The sequence below is a fragment of the Penicillium chrysogenum genome (assembly GCF_028827035.1).
Source record: "Penicillium chrysogenum strain IBT 35668 chromosome Unknown utg000001l_segment0_segment0, whole genome shotgun sequence".
Lineage (NCBI taxonomy): Eukaryota > Fungi > Ascomycota > Eurotiomycetes > Eurotiales > Aspergillaceae > Penicillium > Penicillium chrysogenum.
The window spans coordinates 1,022,221-1,039,861 of NW_026622749.1; the positions used below are offsets into that span (position 1 = coordinate 1,022,221).

A 17,641-nucleotide genomic window follows, 5' to 3' on the forward strand; every position below is an offset into this window, starting at 1 on the left:
AGGAGAACCTTGGAAGTCATAAGATCACAGGGTACCCCGCCCATCCCGCGCATTCCGCTCGGGGACCGGGAAGCCGACCACACCGCCCAGAGTGTATATCTTCTCTTCCACGATTGTACAATATATGTTGTACGTTGTACGGAGGAGATGGAAGTCGGTGGAAAGGAGAAAGTCTTGTATTCCTATAGGGGAGGAACTGCAGACGATCTCACAGGCCAGTGCAGATTACTGCAGCTATAGGCTTTGAGCCGGAAATGCGGCTTCTGAGGGTCCAAGCTTAGGGAGGTCTCACGCAGCACGCAATGCACGAGAGCTACTAGTGTGAGGCACGAGCTTTCATTGTTTTGAGAAATCTCTGTGTAGATACCCCCTAATATAGAAATTGTACTTTGTGCTCCGTACGGAGTACTAAGTACAACATAGGATAATATTATTTATCCGTAGTGTTCCGCATATATGGGCCCTGATCAAAAAAAAAGAAAACCGGAAACATCAGCCAATCCACGGATGGGGAGACTATTGAAAATTGAACCTCCACCATAGTACATATAGTACGGAGTACATGGAGCACATTATTTTTATTTTTTGGAGATCATTTCAATGACTCAGAACCATATGACAGGTGGATAAGGACCTTGCCATTTCGGTTTATCAATTGGGTCTGCGCTTTTTAGCGCCCAATTTCATTTCAGTCAGGCTTCATTGTCTTTTGGACTGTGCAACCAGAATGGGGGAAAGAGAGGAACATGAACATAGAATCATGTATCTTGTATGTTGTATATCGTACGGTTGCACATGTCCAAGAAGAAGAAGTCAAATCAAAAAGGCCAAAACAATAAACCTCGGCGATGCAGCTTCACCGCATATTGGAAGTGGAGATGCGGATGAAAGAGAAAAAAAAGTACGAACAGCCATTGGGCGTCAAGCTTGAAAGATGCTCCAAAATGAAAGACGAAAGACCAAAAAGGAAAGGTGCAATGTATATGGTCACTGTGCCAACTGTTTCCCCACTCTTTGAGCTGTGCCGTCAGAGGGGATTTTTTTTTTTGTATTGGGCTGAGATTTTTTTTCCTGCCTTTTCCCCTCCTCCATACTCTCACAATAATCCCCTACTATTGCTCTGTGAGCTTGTGTTTTCTGTACACGATAAATCTAGCGTTAAATCTTTGCTGGTCAAATTGTGAAAAAAAAACCATCTAATACCCTCAATCATCTTTTTACGACATTACGAACTTGAAACGAAATAAACCATGGCCACCGTGCAAGAGCCCCTTATCCCGGAAAGCAATGTGCTGCCCACAGATGCACCAGTTGAGCCCATTTCATCCATAGATGAGAAGCCCACTGCTGAGGCAGATCTGAGCGAATCGACGGCCACGCTCGTTGAGCCCGACTCCACACAACAATCCAAAGACTCAACCAAACCCGAGGTCCCCATGACCGCCGCGGAAAAGAAGAAGGCCAAAAAGGCAAAGAAGAAGCAGCAAAAGAAACAGGAGAGTGTTAGCTCCATTGCTTTGGAAGCCGACAAGACTCCTGAAGAGTCTCCCGCAGAGCCTGCAGTGGAGGAATCAGCACCAGTGGAAGCTTCCAAGGAGGCTGAGCCCGCTGCCGAGCCAGTGGTTGAGGAAAAGCCTGCCGCTGAACCAACCACAGCAGAACCCGAAGCTGCTGAGAAGGCTGCCGAGCCCGCCACAGAAAAATCGAAGACTGTCGAGGCCGTTCCAGAAACTGTCGCAGAGCCTGTCGAAGAATCCAAGGCCGTGGAAGAGGTTGCTAAGCCCGCCACAGAAGAGCCAAAGACCGAGGTTGTTCCTCAAGTCGCCGCTGAGCCGATCGTCGAAGAGACTCCCGCTGCGGAAGAAATCAAGACCGCCGAGGAGGTTGCGCCTGCCGCCGAGGAGAAGTCTGTCGAAGAAAAGACTACCGAGGCCGTTCCTGAAACTGCTGAGCCTGCCGCCGAAAAGCCGGCCGAAGCTGCCGTGGAAGGATCTAAGGCTGTGGAGGATATCGTTGAGCCCGCTAAGGAAGAGTCAAAGACCACCGAGGTCGTTCCTGAAACCACCGAAGCCGCTAAGGAAGAGACTCCCGCTGAAACTGCCGTGGAAGAATCCAAGGCTGTGGAGGATATCGTTGAGCCTGCTAAGGAAGAGTCAACGACCACCGAGGTCGTCCCTGAAACCACCGAAGCCGCCAAGGAAGAGACTCCCGCTGAAGCTGCCGTGGAAGAATCCAACGCTGTGGAAGCTGTTCCTGAAGTCGCCGAGGTGGTGCCCGCCGTCGAAGAATCCAAGACTGCTGCGGAGGTTGCCCAGGCCACCACGGAAGCCGCCACGGAAGAAAAGACCACCGAGGCCGCCCTCGAGGCTGCCGCAGAATCCAAGGCCGAAGAGGCTGTTCCCGAGACCGCTCAGGAAGCGCCCGCCGTCGAGGAACCCAAGACTGAGGTTGCTCAGCCTACCACCGAGGAGAAGCCTGCCGCTGAAGAAAAGGTTGTCGAGGCCGCTCCTGTGACTGTCGCAGAGCCTGTCGAAGAAACCCCCGTCGTGGAAGATTCTAAGGCTGAGGTTGCTAAGCCTGCCACCGAAGAAAAGGTTGTCGAGGCCGCTTCCGAAACTCCTGCCGTGGAAGAAACCAAGACCGAGGAGGCTGTTCCTGAAGTCGCCCAGAAGACTCCCGCCGCCGAAGAACCTAAGGCTGGGGTTGCTGAGCAGACCACCGAGGAGAAGTCTGCCGCTGAAGAAAAGGTTGTCGAGGCCGCTCCTGTGACTGTCGCAGAGCCTGTCGAAGAAACCCCCACCGTGGAAGATTCTAAGGCTGAGGTTGCTAAGCCTGCCACCGAAGAGAAGGTTGCCGAGGCCGTTTCTGAGACTCCCGCTGCTGAAGAGGCTAAGACCGCGGAAGCTATTCCTGAAATTGCTCAGGAGACGCCTGCTGCCGAGGCCGCTGTTGAAGAATCCAAGACCGCCGAGGTGGTTGAACCCAGTGCTGAGGAGAAGCCTGCCACTGAGGAAAAGGCCGTCGAGGCCGCTCCTGAGACCGTGGCTGAGCCTGTCGTCGAAGAAGCCCCTGCCGCCGCTGCAGCTGCCGTGGAAGAAAAGACGACTGAAGTCGTTCCTGAGGCCACCGAGGCCGCCAAGGCTCCCGTTGCCGAAGCTGCCGTGGAAGAATCCAAGGCCGTCGAGGCTGCTCCTGAAATCGTCCAGGAGACACCCGCAGTCGGGGAATCTAAGGTTGAGGAAGTTGCCGAGCCTACCACCGAGGAAAAGCCCACCACTGAAACCGCCACGGAAGAGGCCAAGCCCGCCGAGGCCGTTTCTGAAACTGTTGCTGAACCAGTCGTTGAGGAGACTCCTGCCGCTGAGGCTGCTGTGGAAGAAAAGGCCACCGAAGCCGCTAAGGAAGAGACTCCCGCTGCCGAGGCTGCCGTGGAAGAGTCCAAGCCTGCTGAGGAGCCAATGACCGAGAAGGCGGTCCAGGAACCGGTTATGGAGGCAAAGGCCGAGAACAGCGCTGACACCACCACCACCACCGCTGTTCCAGAGATTGCTACGGAGGCAACTGCTGTGGAGCCGACTGCCGAGGCTTCCAAGCCCAAGGAGGAAGCCATCTCTGAGTCCACCAAGGAGGTGGCTGAGGAGGCTCCTGCTGAGCAGACTGCCACTGGGGAATTGGCTGCCGAGCCAGTCAAGGAGACTGAGGTTGTCGAGCCAGTTCCCGAGCAGACTGCCGAAGCCGGGAAGGAGTCTGCTGTTGAGGAGCCTGCTAAGGCTGCCGCCGTGGAGACTACCACCGAGCCCACCACCGAAGCAACTGAGGAGCCTGCCGCCGTTGCCGAGGAGGCTACTACTGAGAAGGTCCAGGGGTCTGTTGATGTCGAGTCTGTCCAAGAGACCACCGAAAAGGCCACGGCACAGGAGCCAGTTATGGAGGAGCCTGTGGCCGAAACTGCTAAGGACTCGACTCCGGAGTCCGCCACTGCTGAGACCACCGCTGCTCCCGAGGCTGCTGCTGCCGCTGCTATCGCCGAGGAATCTCCTGTCGTTCCTGACTCCGCTGAAGCTGCTGCTGTTGAGGCTGTCGCCCCCGAGGCTGCTGCCGTTGCTCATACCACTGAGGAGGCTCCTACTGTCCCTCAGGCTGCCGCTGCTATCGTCGAGGAAAACGCCGCTCCTACGGAGTCTGTGCAAGAATCAGTGGAGGAGGCTATCCCCGCTGAAACTCCTAAGGAAGTCGCAGTTGAGAAGCCCGAAGCTACCAAGGCTGAGGAAGTAACTGAGCAGACCACCGAGGAGTCCGTTGCCGACAAGGCTGCTGAGGAGCCGGTTGCTGAGGCTGCTCCCGTTGTTGAAGAGACTCCCGCCGAAGAGCCTGCTAAGGAACTTGCCGTCGAGGAGCCCACCAACGCATCTACTGAGGCGCCTGCTGTTGTTGATGTTACTGCGGACAAGGTCGAGAAGGTCGAGGAGAAGCAACCCGAAGCTGAGGCTGTTGCTGAGCCAGTTGTCGCTGAACAGACTGAGACTGCTGTTGCCGTCGAAGAGCCAGGTTCTCAAGTTGCGGAGCCTGCTGCCGCCGAAGAGAAGGCTGTGGAGGAGCCAGTCGCTGTTGCAGAGACTGTTGAAGCTGCTGCCATTCCCGAGCCTAAGGCCGAGGCTGTTACTGCTGAGCCCGCTGTTGCTGAGACTGCTACTGTTGAAGAAAAGGCCGTCGATGAAGTCACTGTTGCAGAGACCGTTGAAGTCGCTTCTGCTCCTGGGCCCGCGGCTGAGGCTGTTGTCGCCGAGACCGCTGTCGCTGGAACTCCCGCTGTCGAAGAAAAGCTCATCGATGAGCCTGTTGCTGCTCCCGAAACCGCGGCCGAGTCAACCGCCGAGCCTGTTTCTGAACAGACTCCCGAGGTGGCAGTTGTGGGAGAATCTGCCATTGAGGCACCAGCTACCGAGAAGGCTGAGGGTGTGAAGGAGCCCGCCACTGTCGAGCCCACTACCCAAGCTACCCAAGTCACCGAGGCACCGATTGTGGAGGAACAGATCGCCGCTGAGCCTGTGAAGGCTGAGGAGCCCGTCGAAGCTACTGCCCCCGCGGAGGAAACCCCCGAGGCTGCTCCAGTGGAGGAATCTGCCACCAAGGAGCTCGAACCCGAGACAGCCGTGGTGAAGGAAGTTGCTGTTGAGCAGCCTGACGTCGTTGCTGAGGAGGCCGCAGTTGAAGCGCCCGTTGTTGCTGAGGCTGTCGAAGAGCCAGCACAGAAGGATGCCAAGGTCGAGGACCTCGTTCCAGAACAGTCTGCTCCTGCCGTGGAGACCGTTGTTGCAGCCGAGGAACCCTCGAAGGTCGAAACTGTCGAGACCGAAGTTGTGGCTACTCCTGAGCCGACTACCAGCGCAGAGGAGCCTCAGACCGTGCCCGAGATTTCCGATGTGAAGGAGCCGGTTCAGCCCTCCACTACTGACGTTGAGGCCTCGGCACCAACCGAGCCGGAGACTAAGCAAGAAGAGACCGCTGCTCCCGTTGCTGACGAAGCTTCTACCAAGGACACTGGCATCAGCACTGAGATTCTTGGTGCTGGCGCTGCTGGCCTTGCCGCTACCGCCCTCACTGGCGCGGGCCTGGCTGCTCTTGCTCACAAGGAGCCAGAGACTGCACCGGAGACCTCGAAAGACCAAAAGGATCTCCAAGCTACCGATGCAGACAAGGAACCCGTTACCAAGGCTGATACGCAGCCCGAGGTTTCCGCGGCCGATGCACAGCCCACAGACGGTAAGCCAACACCGTTCTATCTTTCATACCAGCAATCTGCCATCTCGTTCGAAACTGATCCCACTCTTGCAGCTCTCGCTGGTGACCGCGAAGCCCTCCTCAGCAAGCTCAACCAACCGTCCACAGACCAACTCTCCACGGCTACCCAGCAACCCTCGGTTACCGTAGAGAGTGCCATCGAGTCCCAGCCTGCCGCCGAGGCCAGCAAGGGGACTGCCGAACCTGCTGCAGATGCATCCGACGCCAAGCCTGCCGCCGACAAGACCCTCACGCCCAAGGATAATGATGAAGATGCTCGTCCACCGAGCCAGAACCGGTCAGTGAATGCTGTTTCTCTAAATGGTGCACCTGACAGCTGGCTCAAAGCAATCCTGCGCACTGTGTTTGTGAATTTCTTTGGGGCAATCTTTTCACCCTTCCGTCGTGGAAAGAAGTCCAATTAAATTAAGATCCCATGTGTTTTTTCATGACGTTTTCTTGCTAGTTATTTCCTTGGTGCTACACGGTTGGCGCAGGATAAACTTTCTGGAAACCGATGAACTGACTTCATATATCAGCAAATGGTTTTGGATTGCAATTTGTGCTATGCCGGTATTTGCAATCGTTTGGCGTTCTTTGTTCCCCGACAATTAAGCTCTACTGCCCGGGCGGTGTGCATGCCCGGCCATAACGCCCGGGCAAAGCGGTATCGGTCACGTGCGGCACCTAGCCCTGGAAAGTCGCAATATAAGCAGTGCGTACCCAGTGTACCAAGTGCGTGGCATTCGAAGTATAAGACTTCATACCACCGAGTTTCAACTATATTCCCCTGTATTATCTGTTGCTGGTTCCTATTTACGAATTTCATTATTTTTTCCTTTTCTTTTATCGTTGATGATTCCCTTTTGTCGTCTCCAATGCTATATTGGGTGTTGGCATGGCCGGCTGCTCATGATGGATCTGTCTGCTTGCTATGTATCCAGTATACTTAATGACATGAATTTAATGAACTTATACTCATGAACGTTCTTTGTGCTTCTTTTGTCCACAGTCTTTTGGTTTCTTTGCATGTGTGCTAGATACTATATACCGGACTTCCTTTGTTCTTTGAATGCTGCATCTTGCTATGCCTTTGTGTGTCTGTGTAACGGCATCGGCTGAAATTGTATATAGGTAATCCACTCTTTCTTGCCCATTTCGTCATGGATATCATCTGTTGTTGCCTATTGGTTGTCTTTATGTGGCGGATGGCGGTGATGGCGACTATCACTCCAATTCAAAGTACAATGTACAAATGCGTGTATACTGAAGAGCCTGTCATGCAAAGGCGAACAGGTCCCAAGCATGAGACCGAAGCATGAGGTCTGCCAGAGAGCCTGCCCCCTGGAAGTTGGAGGTAGGCTTAGCAAGCTACTAACACCTGAGGTATGGAAATCCGCATAGGTCGTGGTGTGATTGGTGGGATTGGTCTTGTTGGTGTTGGTCGTTCCTTCGATATTGGGAAGAGTCCAGTGCATTTTGATGAGCATGGTTTCCTTGGGCTTTTATTCGCTTAACCGATTCAGGCACGTGCCTATCCATGTGGTGGGTGGTCTGTTGATCTTCGTTTCCTTTCCGTTCATTTGTTATTTCCACACGCGTCTTCTTTTCCTTTCTCCATCATCACCAACTTTCGTCAACTTTCGTCAACTTTCATCTTTTCGTCTCAAATCATCAGCAGATATGGCAAGAAAGAGTCAAGGTTAGTAACATCTCCCATCCATGAAGCATTGTATCACTTTTCATCTCATGGAGTGTCTCTTTCGATGGGCTCGATTCACTCGGGCTCGATTCACTCGGGCTCGATTCACTCGGGCTCGATTCACTCGGGCTCGCTTCGACTGAGTTCATTCATTGGGTCTTTTCTTCGGAATCGTCTCCTCTCATAAGCTGAGCCTGGTTCCTTGGAGTCAAGTCTTTCTTCATGGAGTTGAGCCTGGCTCCTGGGACCTGTGTCTCTCCATGGACTTGAGGCTTGACTCCTGGGACTTGGGTCTCTTCTCCATGGGACTGAGGCTTGGTCCTGGGACTTGGGTCTCTTCTCCATGGGCTTGAGGCTTGGTCCTGGGACTTGGGTCTCTTCTCCATGGGCTTGAGGCTTGGTCCTGGGACTTGGGTCTCTTCTCCATGGGCTTGAGGCTTGGTCCTGGGACTTGGGTCTCCCCTCCATGGGATTGCATGGGCTTGAGGCTTGGTCCTGGGACTTGGGTCTCCCCTCCATGGGATTGAGGCTTGCTCCTAGGGCCTGGGTCTCTTCTCCATGGGATTGAGGCTTGCTCCTAGGGCCTGGGTCTCTTCTCCATGGGCTTGAGGCTTGCTCCTGGGACTAGTGTTCATTGCTGTGACATTGAGCCATTCTGCCTGCAGAATCGGACCTCAGCTTGGCTGCTGGGAATCGGTCCCTTGCTACAGAATTGGGCATGCTTCATTTGAATCAGGTCTTTCTTTGGCTTCGGAATCGGTTCTTCAGAACCAGATCTCTGTCGTTGGCATTGGAATTGGTCCCTTAGGTTCCGATCTGCCTGGCTTCGTTTGAACCCCTTTCTATGGCGGCCCTTCCTACAGAAGCAGGTCCTGTGAGCAAAGGAACTCTTCCTCCGTGCATGGAATATGCATCGAAAGAAAGAACAGAGAGAGATACTCAAAGACATGAAAGATATCTATCACTTTGGTCTGAAATGGTCAATTGATGGCTTTCACTCGCAGTTCACTTTAAGGCAAGAAGGGTTCGCATGGGTCACTGACAGTGGATGTTCTTATAGATACCGATTCGGAAGGTCCCCGTGGCCGTACTGGCCGCCCTGAAAGCCGCCCTGAAAGCCGCGCTGAAAACCGCTCTGAGATTACCAGCCGCACTGTCACCCCCACCTCTTTGCACTCGTCTCGTTCTCGTCGCAGCACCGTCTCCCGCGTACACTTCGAAGAACCCGAAATGTGTAACCCACTGGCATCTCCTCGTTCTGACGCGACTGTCACTGCAGTCCCCGTTCCTGTGCCTGTCCAGTCGTCCAACCCTAGGGTTGGTTTGCCTTCGTCAGGTGTTGTAGAGAGCTCGCAGACCGTGGACCCGTTGCCTGATTCTTCAGAAGACAAGCTCAACGCGTTTGCCCACCGCAAAACAAACCCTTCTCCTTCCCCCCGCCCTCCCCCTCGCTCTTCACTTCGCTCTTCCCTCCGCTCTTCCCTTCTTCGTTCTTCTTCCATCCCTCCTGTACCCCCCATTCCTGTATCCATCCTGAAAAACCGATCAAGCAATATCACCCTCACTCAAGTCAAACCTCGCTCTTTGTCAGCTCCTCCATCCCCACCCAAGATGGATGAAAGTACCAATGTTCCGGAGGGCAACAACAAGCCACTCCCCGTGTCTCCGTCTGGTAGATTCAACCCCCAGACACCCTCCCCTCGTACCCCCAGCTTCAGAAATGATGGCATGTACCGTCCCAGCGCCAGTCCTATGGAGGGCCCTAGCGGTGTTACTCCTACGACTCAGCGATCCAGCTTGACTGTCAAGGATCTTCCCGAGGCTGTTCGATCTCTTCAGTACCGTTACGAGACAGACATCTTCCGACTGTCCAAGAAGATCGAAAACCTCAACAAGCTCGAAGAAAGGGTTGACGACTTTGTGACCGTGACCCGCGACTACTTCAAGGACCAAATGGATGCTCAACTTGAGCGCCAGGCCGAAATGACCTTGGAGATTGCCCAGGCGCGGGCTGATGCGAGTGATGCGAGTGGCACCAAGGAGCAGGTTGCCGAGCTCAAGAAAGAGCTCAAGGAGATCAAGGAGGAGATTCCGGAGATGAGGACCGAAATCAACGAGCTCACCTCCGCCATCCACGACCTGACCGCCAAGGTCGACATGTGTCTCACTGGAATTTGGGACAACACCGAGGAGCCGTTCGTGGCGTACCAACGGCGGAAGAACAGAGAGTTGGATGAAGACATCCAAGACATCGGGTCTCAGACGGAAGACCAAAACCGCCAGATCACCTTCCTCCGTCGAATGTTCATCCAGATCCGGATGGCATTCGACGTCATGCGCCACGAGCACGGCCTCGAACTTTCGGAGGACGTGAAGAAGATCCTCCCTCCCAACCCCCCCCCCGCACACGACACCGTCCCGGCCACTGGCACCGTGCGGAGCCTCGCCTCGTTTGGGGCTGGCGCAGCAAAGACCGGCGCCGCAGCAGAGGCCGGTCCCTCCGCCCAGACCGCTCCGCCAGCAAAGGCGGCCCCCGCATCAACCAAGGCGCCTGCATCAGGCAGTGCGTCCGCAACAGTGACGTCGCCGGGATCTTCCACGGCGAAGCAGAGCTCGATCCCCCGCCGATCGAAGAAGAAGAGCTCGAAGAAGAGCTCTTCCGCTGCGAAAGAGACCTCCGCCACCGCCAAGACCGAGGAGGTCCCCGCCGTGCCCACCATTCCCGAGGGGATTCGCGTCCCCCGGGAAGCCGTCCGCGAGGCCCCCGTCCCCCTGGCCGACATCCACCCACTGTTCCGACCTCAATTCAATGAGGTGAACGCCCCTGGGATCCCCACCGCAGGTGTCCCGACCGCGGAGCCTTCTGGCCGCGTGTCCCCCGTTGAGGCTGGCAAGGATGTGGCTCGCAAGTAAGCGAGCCACCCAGTGCTCAACATGATGCTTCTACAAAAAAAACCACAAAAAAACCAAAAAAAATTGAAAACAAAAAACCCCGCAAAAAAAAGTACCCCCAAAAACAAAAAATCCAAAAAAAAAAATACCATTTGTCAGATTTGGAGGAGGACAGGGGCCGGCTTTGTTAGATTTTGTTGCATGTCAATGAAAGATGTTTGATTACAATTCTCCAAGAGTAGACGAGAGTAGATTTGTAGGCGAATATGCATGTAATATTATTCAAAACAGTATTTACTTGGAAGAGGACATCATCTTTTCAATCTCTATCGCGGACTCTCGCACCTGTGGACAGTAATGCAGCCGCAACAGCTCACCCTCCCAAACCGAACCAGCAAAGACATTGGTAGCTTCAATATCAGCAGCAAAAGCATTGAACACACCATCACCCTTGCGCTCCTCCGTGTGCCACAGCGAAGAGATACGACGACCATGATATTTCGAGACCTGGTTCATGAGCGCCAGCGTTGCAAGAGCAGACTTCTCCGGCAACTGAAGGGAAGTCGTCATGAGACGCTTGGAGAAACTAGCAAGTCGACTTGGAGGCGGGTTGCCATGTGCGCGGGATAGCAGAGTGGGCTGCAAGCAGCGGAGGAGGAGGACCATCGGGGTCTGGAAGTTGACCTTGTTCCTGGAGCGGGACTGGGAGAGCTCCTTTCCTTCTGCGGAGGAGTTGGGGTCGGGGAGACGGAGGGCTGTTTCGGGGTTGTATTCCACTTCTGGGTTCATGGAGAGGGAGTATAGGGATCGGTAGAGGTGCTTGATGAAGAAGTTCAGGTCGAGGTGGAGACCTGCGGCTGCTTTACTGGCTTCTTGACCTTCTAGCAGGGCGAAGGCAGTGACAGTGCAGAGAAGTGTCCTTCGGCGAGCGTCACGGGCTGCGCTTTCGGCAATTGTGCCACTATCTTCGTCTTCGTCGTCTTCATCGTTGGCGACCTCCTGGTCACCTTCCACGCCCATCTCCTCACGCTCTGCGTGGTTGATCAGGTCTTTCAGAGCCTCGAGCAAATCACCGAAGAAGTCCTGGTTAATGAGGTGCGCATATTTAGCCAGACCCTCAAGCACAGGTCCCATGAGTGCGGGAATGCGGAGCTTGAGAATGCGGAAATAGAGTCCGAACACAAGTTTTAATGTTTCGGCCTGGTTCTTGTCTCTTTGCTCGTGCGACACCACTGCGTCTGCTTGTCGCATATCCTTCTCAACTTCCTTTCGCTCCTTTTGAATCTTGCGCTCTCGCTTCGTGCGGAATTCGCGCTTTTGCTTTTGCTTCTTTCCTTGAGGGGTTTCTTCTTCTTCCCGGTCCACTCGGTCTCGAGACGCCTTCAAGTGGAACTCGCCGAGCAAACGAAGGTGGAGGAACGTGTCCAAAACACTAGGGTGAATGTGGAAGTCTCTAGCCTTCAGCATCTTTGCTAGCAGACGAACAGCTTCGAGGGAAACGGTTCCATCGTCATCTTTGGCGAAAACCTCCTCCATAGTTTCGCGACACTTGACATAGTCGGCATCAAGCTGTCTCCGTGCAAGGCGGTTCACCAAGATCTTCAGAAGCTCGCTGCGGAAGTTGAAGTGTGGCACGGCCAAGAGCATAGTGCAAGCCATGGAAATGGCGAAGCTCCTCAATCCAGCATCTGTGGGCCCGTCTGCCTTGGATGGCTTTACGAGCGTAGCAAGCTTCTGCACATAGGCTCGATATCCTGACACGAGTGACTGTTCGAAGTCTCGGAGCTTGCGCACCTCCTTTGATACCCGGCCGGACTGGTCCTCTTCGCTCAATGGACGAATGCGGTATCCAGGGATGACATCCTTGTAAAGAGCCGCCTGTGAGGCCAGAGCCAGCTTCTTGACTGTGATAGGTGTGGATTTCTTCGACACCATCTCGGCCATTGTCTTGAATAAAGAGATGTGCTCCTCGGGATCCTCGTTGATCAAGGTGGCCATCTTCGCTAGCTCTTCCTTTGCCTGCAAGATTTGTACCTTCAGCGGAATCTTGGGTGCTTCTTCCTCGGGTTCTTCACCGTCCTCCTCGCCCTCAGAGCCATCTTCCTCCTCATCATCGTCATCATCGGTGCCCAGGAAGCTGTCGGTTTCCTCTCCCTGATCTTCAGGTTGAGCTTCGGGCTGGACGAAGCCTTCGGAAGTCTTAATTGGCAATCGCGCATTCTCGCCGGCTTTCTTGGTGTTTTTGCGTGGGCGGCGTTCGTAGTCTTGCTCAACATCCCACTCTTGGTCGGCTTTTGAGCGCGATGAGTCCTCACCATCCACTGGAGGACTCAATCGTCTCCGCTTCACTTCCGGACCACGCGCCATCTTGTAATTGGAAATTTGGGGGATTGACGGTGAAATTTGCGGAGAACAGTAAAAAGATCTTGGAGTGAAAAGGCGGTCCCGAAAATTCTAGGCGGAAAGACAATAATCACTCTTATTGGCTCTTCATCTCCATTCCATCGCTATTAATTTCAGGTCCGTGTCTGGGCGGTAAGATATTGCCCGACTTTGGTTTTTTTTCTTGTTCCTCACTTCCCGATAATACAAGCTTGCTGCTATTCAACCTTTTTGCCATATCTTCAGCTTCATATCCGACAATATGAGATCCCTCACAGAAGTGCGTACTAGTGCAATGAACATTGACTGTTTTGGCTAACCCATGCCACTTTTAGGAAGAGACACGGACACTTTTCACCAAGCTCGCTTCCTATACCGGCCGCAGTCTCAATTCTCTTATTACCCCAGCCGAAGATGGGTCCCAGAGTGTTTTCCGCTTGCAAGGATGCCGGGTTTACTACGTGAACAAGGATATCGCCAATCTGAGTGTTTCATTCCCTCGTGATCAGCTCCTTTCAGCTGGGACTATGGTCGGCAAATTTACGAAGGTCCGAGTCGCTCTGCTGTCGTTCTAATCAGTGATACTAATATGCTGGCAGACGGGCAAGTTCCGCATCAACCTGACGGCTCTGGATCTCCTGGCGCAAAATGCCCGATACAAGGTACGTATCACGATTTCAGCATTGCAACAGGACATCATGCTAACTCTAGGGCTATCGCACAGGTCTGGATCAAAGCAAATGGAGTGATGGTAAGCTTATTCCAACTTCCTATAGGTCTGCTGTCCTTGCTAACAAGATTTAGCCTCTGCTCTATGGCGGTTCGGTCCTAAAGGCCCACGTGGCTCGTTTCTCGGAAGACTGTCCGGAGAATGCAGGTGTTGTGATTCTGGACTCAAATGACGTTCCCCTCGGATTTGGAGTTACAGCACGGTCATCCGCGCAGATCGCAAAATTGGACCCCACCAGTATCGCGGTCCATCGTCAGGTAGGTGCATCTCGGGTCCGTTTTCTTACTCAGTTGACTAATGCAAACGAACAGGCCGACGCAGGAGAGTACCTTAGAGAGGTGAGTTGGATCTATCTTCAAATTCTCAAGGGCCAAATTGCTAACGTCCATTATAGGAGGATACGTTGTTCACAACCTAAGCAAATTCGACATGATACCGAATATTACATATTTGCACCTCGCAAAAGGCGTTTGGGAGTTTTACCAGATCTATTTGATCTTACAAAAGTTGACTGTTTTACCATCGATTCCGTCCTCATTGCTCCTAGTGTGATGAATTGATGGCGAATGTTGACCAACAACTTCTCTGTAATGGTTACTATATGGAAATATATCCTCTGAATACACACAAATTCACGTCCAAGTGTAATGGAAATCAATAGTTTTGCCAAGTCTATCTATAGATGGGTTGTTGATATAGGACCAGTGGACACTGAAGGTTAGGAGACTTGATGAGTCAGCACGATGCCATCCCGATCCGACCTTGGGAACGGGATGATAACTCACTACAAGACCTCATAGTCCAGGTGTTACGTAGATCTTCCAAGCTAAAGAGGATTTCTCTCACACCAGCACTACAAACTGAACGGCTTCAATTCCCCCAAAGTGTCTCTATCACTTTTTGACTTTCTCCTCTGAGCCGGCACAAATATTGACTACCCCCACCATGCCACCCTATACGACCAGCCAGAAACACCAAATCGCTGAGTTTGTCAACTGTACACGGACAAAAGAGTCTGTTGCTACTAAAGTAAGTAACTTATATGCTTTCCGGACATGTTTCCCCCTATGCGGTCCGTTTGGATATCTCGAGACGGTTCTGTCAGGTCACGTGGATCAAAAGATTGACTTTCTGCTATAGTTCCTTAAAGCATGTGGATGGAGTTTACCTCCAGCGCTTGATGCGTAAGTGCTTGTCATCACTCTTATGCCGTACCCTGGAACCTTGTGTCTCTTGATTTTATTTGTCTCCAACCCCAGCCTGGACATATGGTGTTGAGTCATGCTAGCAGATATCTAGAGCATCAAAGCTCCAACATCTGCTCTTCTGTTTCCAGGATTTGCCTAAGACTCACTTCGGGAAATCCTTGATCTCTCGTCTCATCATTCATCATCCAAAATGCCTCGAGTGAAGAGGACGAAGAAGAAGTGCTTGCCGTTCCCTAGCCCTATGACAATATACCTAACCATCTTGCTCCGAAGAAATTATACATGGTTAACGCGTGAAACATCCCAAGGCTAACGTTGTTGCTGGAATAGTTTCTTCGCCGCTGCATCTGGCACCTCCGCAACTATAACCTCAGAACTTACAAAGATCTTCGAAAGCTACCGAGGTACCTACCCACCCCTCACTCGAGATTTTATACCTAAAATACTCATGTCTCCGCAGATGACCCGGTCGAAAGCCCAGATACCATCGGTATCACGCGAGCAATAGATTTTCTTGGCGACTTGGGGGTCGAGCTGGACGAAGTAACCTGCCTAGCCATCGCCGAGCTACTCCACTCACCATCGATGGGCGAGTTCACCCGTGAAGGATGGATGGAAGGATGGATGAAAGTTCTGTGAGTGCAACATGACGTGGAAGAAAAGCCCTTTCAGTCCACACTCAAAACATCCTCACCGTCATATCCATCCAAGCTAACAAGCCACAAGCTGCGACACCATGCCAAAGATGCAAGCGCACGCCAAGCTCCTCCGGGAGAGAATCCCACGAGAACCAGAGACCTTCCGACGAGTCTACAGATACGCATTCCCGCTCTCACGAATGCAAGGACAGCGAAACCTGCAATTCGAAATCGCCACCGAGCAGTGGCGTCTCTTCTTCACTCCTGACCATGGCGGCGTGGCGTGGAACACGGAAACCACGCCGTGGCTGGATTGGTGGATTCAGTTCCTCGAAGAGCGCGGGAAAAAGCCTGTTAATAAGGATCTGTGGGAGCAGGTTGAGGTGTTTATGCGCAAGAGTCTGGAGGATGAGGAGATGGGCTGGTGGAGTCCCGATGGGGCTTGGCCCGGTGCGCTAGATGACTTTGTTGCTTGGGTGCAGGCTAAGAGGGGGAAGGGGTCGGAGATGGAGGTTGAATAAGTGGCCTCCCGTCTTTTCATGGATATGGATATGGATATGAGGGATCTATTTCTCATTTCCGAATGAGTCAATACATGGCTTGCGTCGCATGGCTGATTATCTACTCCCTCGGAATCCATGCCTTCTTGTACCTTACCCAGTTCTATTATCCACTGATGTCCTTGTGTCTCGGATCTTTTTATAGTTACCATGGGATTAACAATGGCCATGATGCGTCCGTTTCATGTCAAGGGCAGTTACATTTCTTTCTCTATCCAGATTTGTACACGTATGTGTGTATATAGAAGTACACAGGAGCAGACGTAGAAGCAATGACGCGGCTAGCCCAAACAGGGAAAATATATATATAGTGTCTCTTTTGGTTGTCTCCCCCAATCTTAATGTTGTAGCGCGTTGTTGAACCTTCCAACGTTACCTAGCTACATACATACGTTGATACCTTGAACTTAACAGAAAATATAACGCGTATAGACGTGTTTTTATTGGTAACCGAAGTAAAATGTCTTGGCTGAGGCTTTATCAGTTACACTTGTGGTGATATATAGTATCTTCAAGGGTTGGAATTGAAATAAAACAGAGATATAAAGCCATTCGTCATGAGATTGAGTGATAACATCAAGGGGAAGATATCTGCGGCAAGTGAAGATGCACGAGGGGTGTGTACATGGATTTAGATCAACACCGGAGAATAATAAACAAAGGAAATAGACAAATCAGTGACTGCAAACGAGCAAGAAACGACACATATAGGTATCCGACGCGTCCTGGTGTATTTGCAGTCAATTGCGGACTCGGCCCATTTAAGGGAAGTCGCGCTTCTCGTAGCCGGGGTCGCGACGCTGGTCGTAACGCTGCCGAGTCGTTAGCAATCGAGTCGCAATTGTCGCAATTCCAACTATTCAATCATACCTTCCGGAGAGCTTCCAGACGCTTCTTCTTGGTGTGGGTGTTGACGTAGGTTCCAATGAAGAATCCAACAATGTTGAAGAAGGGCACCCAGGTGTGCTCGGGGAGGAACTTCTGGGCGAAGGCCAAGCACAGGGGCGAAGTGACCCAGCTGACCTTCATGACGGGCATGAAGCCAGCCTTAACGGTAGCGCGAATCTGGTGGATGTTACGCGCACCGGCGATAACAGCCATGGAGGTCAGGTAGACGCTGTTCTGGATGGGGGAGATCTAGGGAAACGGCGGATGTCAGCAAATGTCAGGTCAGGTGATCGCAGCGACAACGTACAATCAGATTGCTAACGAGGATCTGGAGAATCTTGGCCTTCAGACTTGTGCGGCCGGCGAAGATCTTCTGCAGGATGCCAATGAGGACGTGGCCGAGGGGCGCGGCGACGAACATTCCGTACAGCGACATCTTGGGGATGCGCGAGCTGAAGTAGTGGCCGTGCTTGCCGACATCGTGGGCGATCCACGAAGCCAGCAGTTCCTGCAGACCGGAGAGCACACCGGAGGTGAGCATCTTCGTGCGCAGAGGGTTCTTCTGGAGCTGGAGGAGGTATGCCTGTTGACGATCCATTCCCCGGATCAGTGTCGGTTCGATATCATTGGGAGAGGGGTGTGGCGCTGCATACCTGGAGATATCCATTGGCTGTCTTTCCACCGGTCAATCGCTCACCGACGCGGTGCACGAGGTCTTCAGACTTGCCGCCGCCCGTGACGGTGCGGACGGCCTCTTCTTGGAACTTGACGGACATTGCGATGATCGGAGGGGGTTGGGGGAGGACAGAGTTCAGGAGGGACGAGGAGTGATCAGACTCAGATTAGACGCGCCTAGAAGG

General features: G+C 52.9%; 7 protein-coding genes across 7 annotated transcripts; 4 read left to right on the forward strand and 3 right to left on the reverse strand.

Moving 5' to 3' along the window:
- Window positions 1-1,250: 1,250 nt before the first annotated feature.
- On the forward strand, window positions 1,251-6,206 carry N7489_000412 (PT repeat family protein; the record flags this gene model as incomplete). Its single annotated transcript, XM_056706167.1, has 1 exon — window positions 1,251-6,206. The coding sequence occupies one exon, from the start codon at window positions 1,251-1,253 to the stop codon at window positions 6,204-6,206; it is 4,956 nt and encodes a 1,651-aa protein (XP_056570469.1).
- Window positions 6,207-7,632: 1,426 nt separating this feature from the next.
- N7489_000413 (uncharacterized protein) lies at window positions 7,633-7,869 on the reverse strand (the record flags this gene model as incomplete). Its single annotated transcript, XM_056706168.1, has 1 exon — window positions 7,633-7,869. One exon carries the CDS (start codon window positions 7,867-7,869, stop codon window positions 7,633-7,635), a length of 237 nt encoding a protein of 78 aa, XP_056570470.1.
- A 601-nt stretch (window positions 7,870-8,470) lies between these two features.
- N7489_000414 (uncharacterized protein) lies at window positions 8,471-10,396 on the forward strand (the record flags this gene model as incomplete). The annotated part of the gene is made up of 2 exons (XM_056706169.1): window positions 8,471-8,486; window positions 8,544-10,396. The coding sequence occupies 2 exons, from the start codon at window positions 8,471-8,473 to the stop codon at window positions 10,394-10,396; spliced, it is 1,869 nt and encodes a 622-aa protein (XP_056570471.1).
- A 273-nt stretch (window positions 10,397-10,669) lies between these two features.
- N7489_000415 (nuclear export protein Noc3) lies at window positions 10,670-12,742 on the reverse strand (the record flags this gene model as incomplete). The annotated part of the gene is made up of 1 exon (XM_056706170.1): window positions 10,670-12,742. One exon carries the CDS (start codon window positions 12,740-12,742, stop codon window positions 10,670-10,672), a length of 2,073 nt encoding a protein of 690 aa, XP_056570472.1.
- Window positions 12,743-13,019: 277 nt separating this feature from the next.
- On the forward strand, window positions 13,020-13,905 carry N7489_000416 (ribosome biosynthesis protein NIP7; the record flags this gene model as incomplete). The annotated part of the gene is made up of 7 exons (XM_056706171.1): window positions 13,020-13,037; window positions 13,093-13,305; window positions 13,357-13,419; window positions 13,482-13,508; window positions 13,562-13,744; window positions 13,799-13,825; window positions 13,882-13,905. The coding sequence occupies 7 exons, from the start codon at window positions 13,020-13,022 to the stop codon at window positions 13,903-13,905; spliced, it is 555 nt and encodes a 184-aa protein (XP_056570473.1).
- A 527-nt stretch (window positions 13,906-14,432) lies between these two features.
- Window positions 14,433-15,854, forward strand: N7489_000417 (defective in cullin neddylation 1 family protein; the record flags this gene model as incomplete). Its single annotated transcript, XM_056706172.1, has 5 exons — window positions 14,433-14,516; window positions 14,628-14,671; window positions 15,026-15,099; window positions 15,156-15,330; window positions 15,422-15,854. 5 exons carry the CDS (start codon window positions 14,433-14,435, stop codon window positions 15,852-15,854), a joined length of 810 nt encoding a protein of 269 aa, XP_056570474.1.
- An 800-nt stretch (window positions 15,855-16,654) lies between these two features.
- On the reverse strand, window positions 16,655-17,557 carry N7489_000418 (Mpv17/PMP22 family protein; the record flags this gene model as incomplete). Its single annotated transcript, XM_056706173.1, has 4 exons — window positions 16,655-16,705; window positions 16,764-17,030; window positions 17,089-17,364; window positions 17,435-17,557. 4 exons carry the CDS (start codon window positions 17,555-17,557, stop codon window positions 16,655-16,657), a joined length of 717 nt encoding a protein of 238 aa, XP_056570475.1.
- Between the last annotated feature and the right edge of the window lie 84 nt (window positions 17,558-17,641).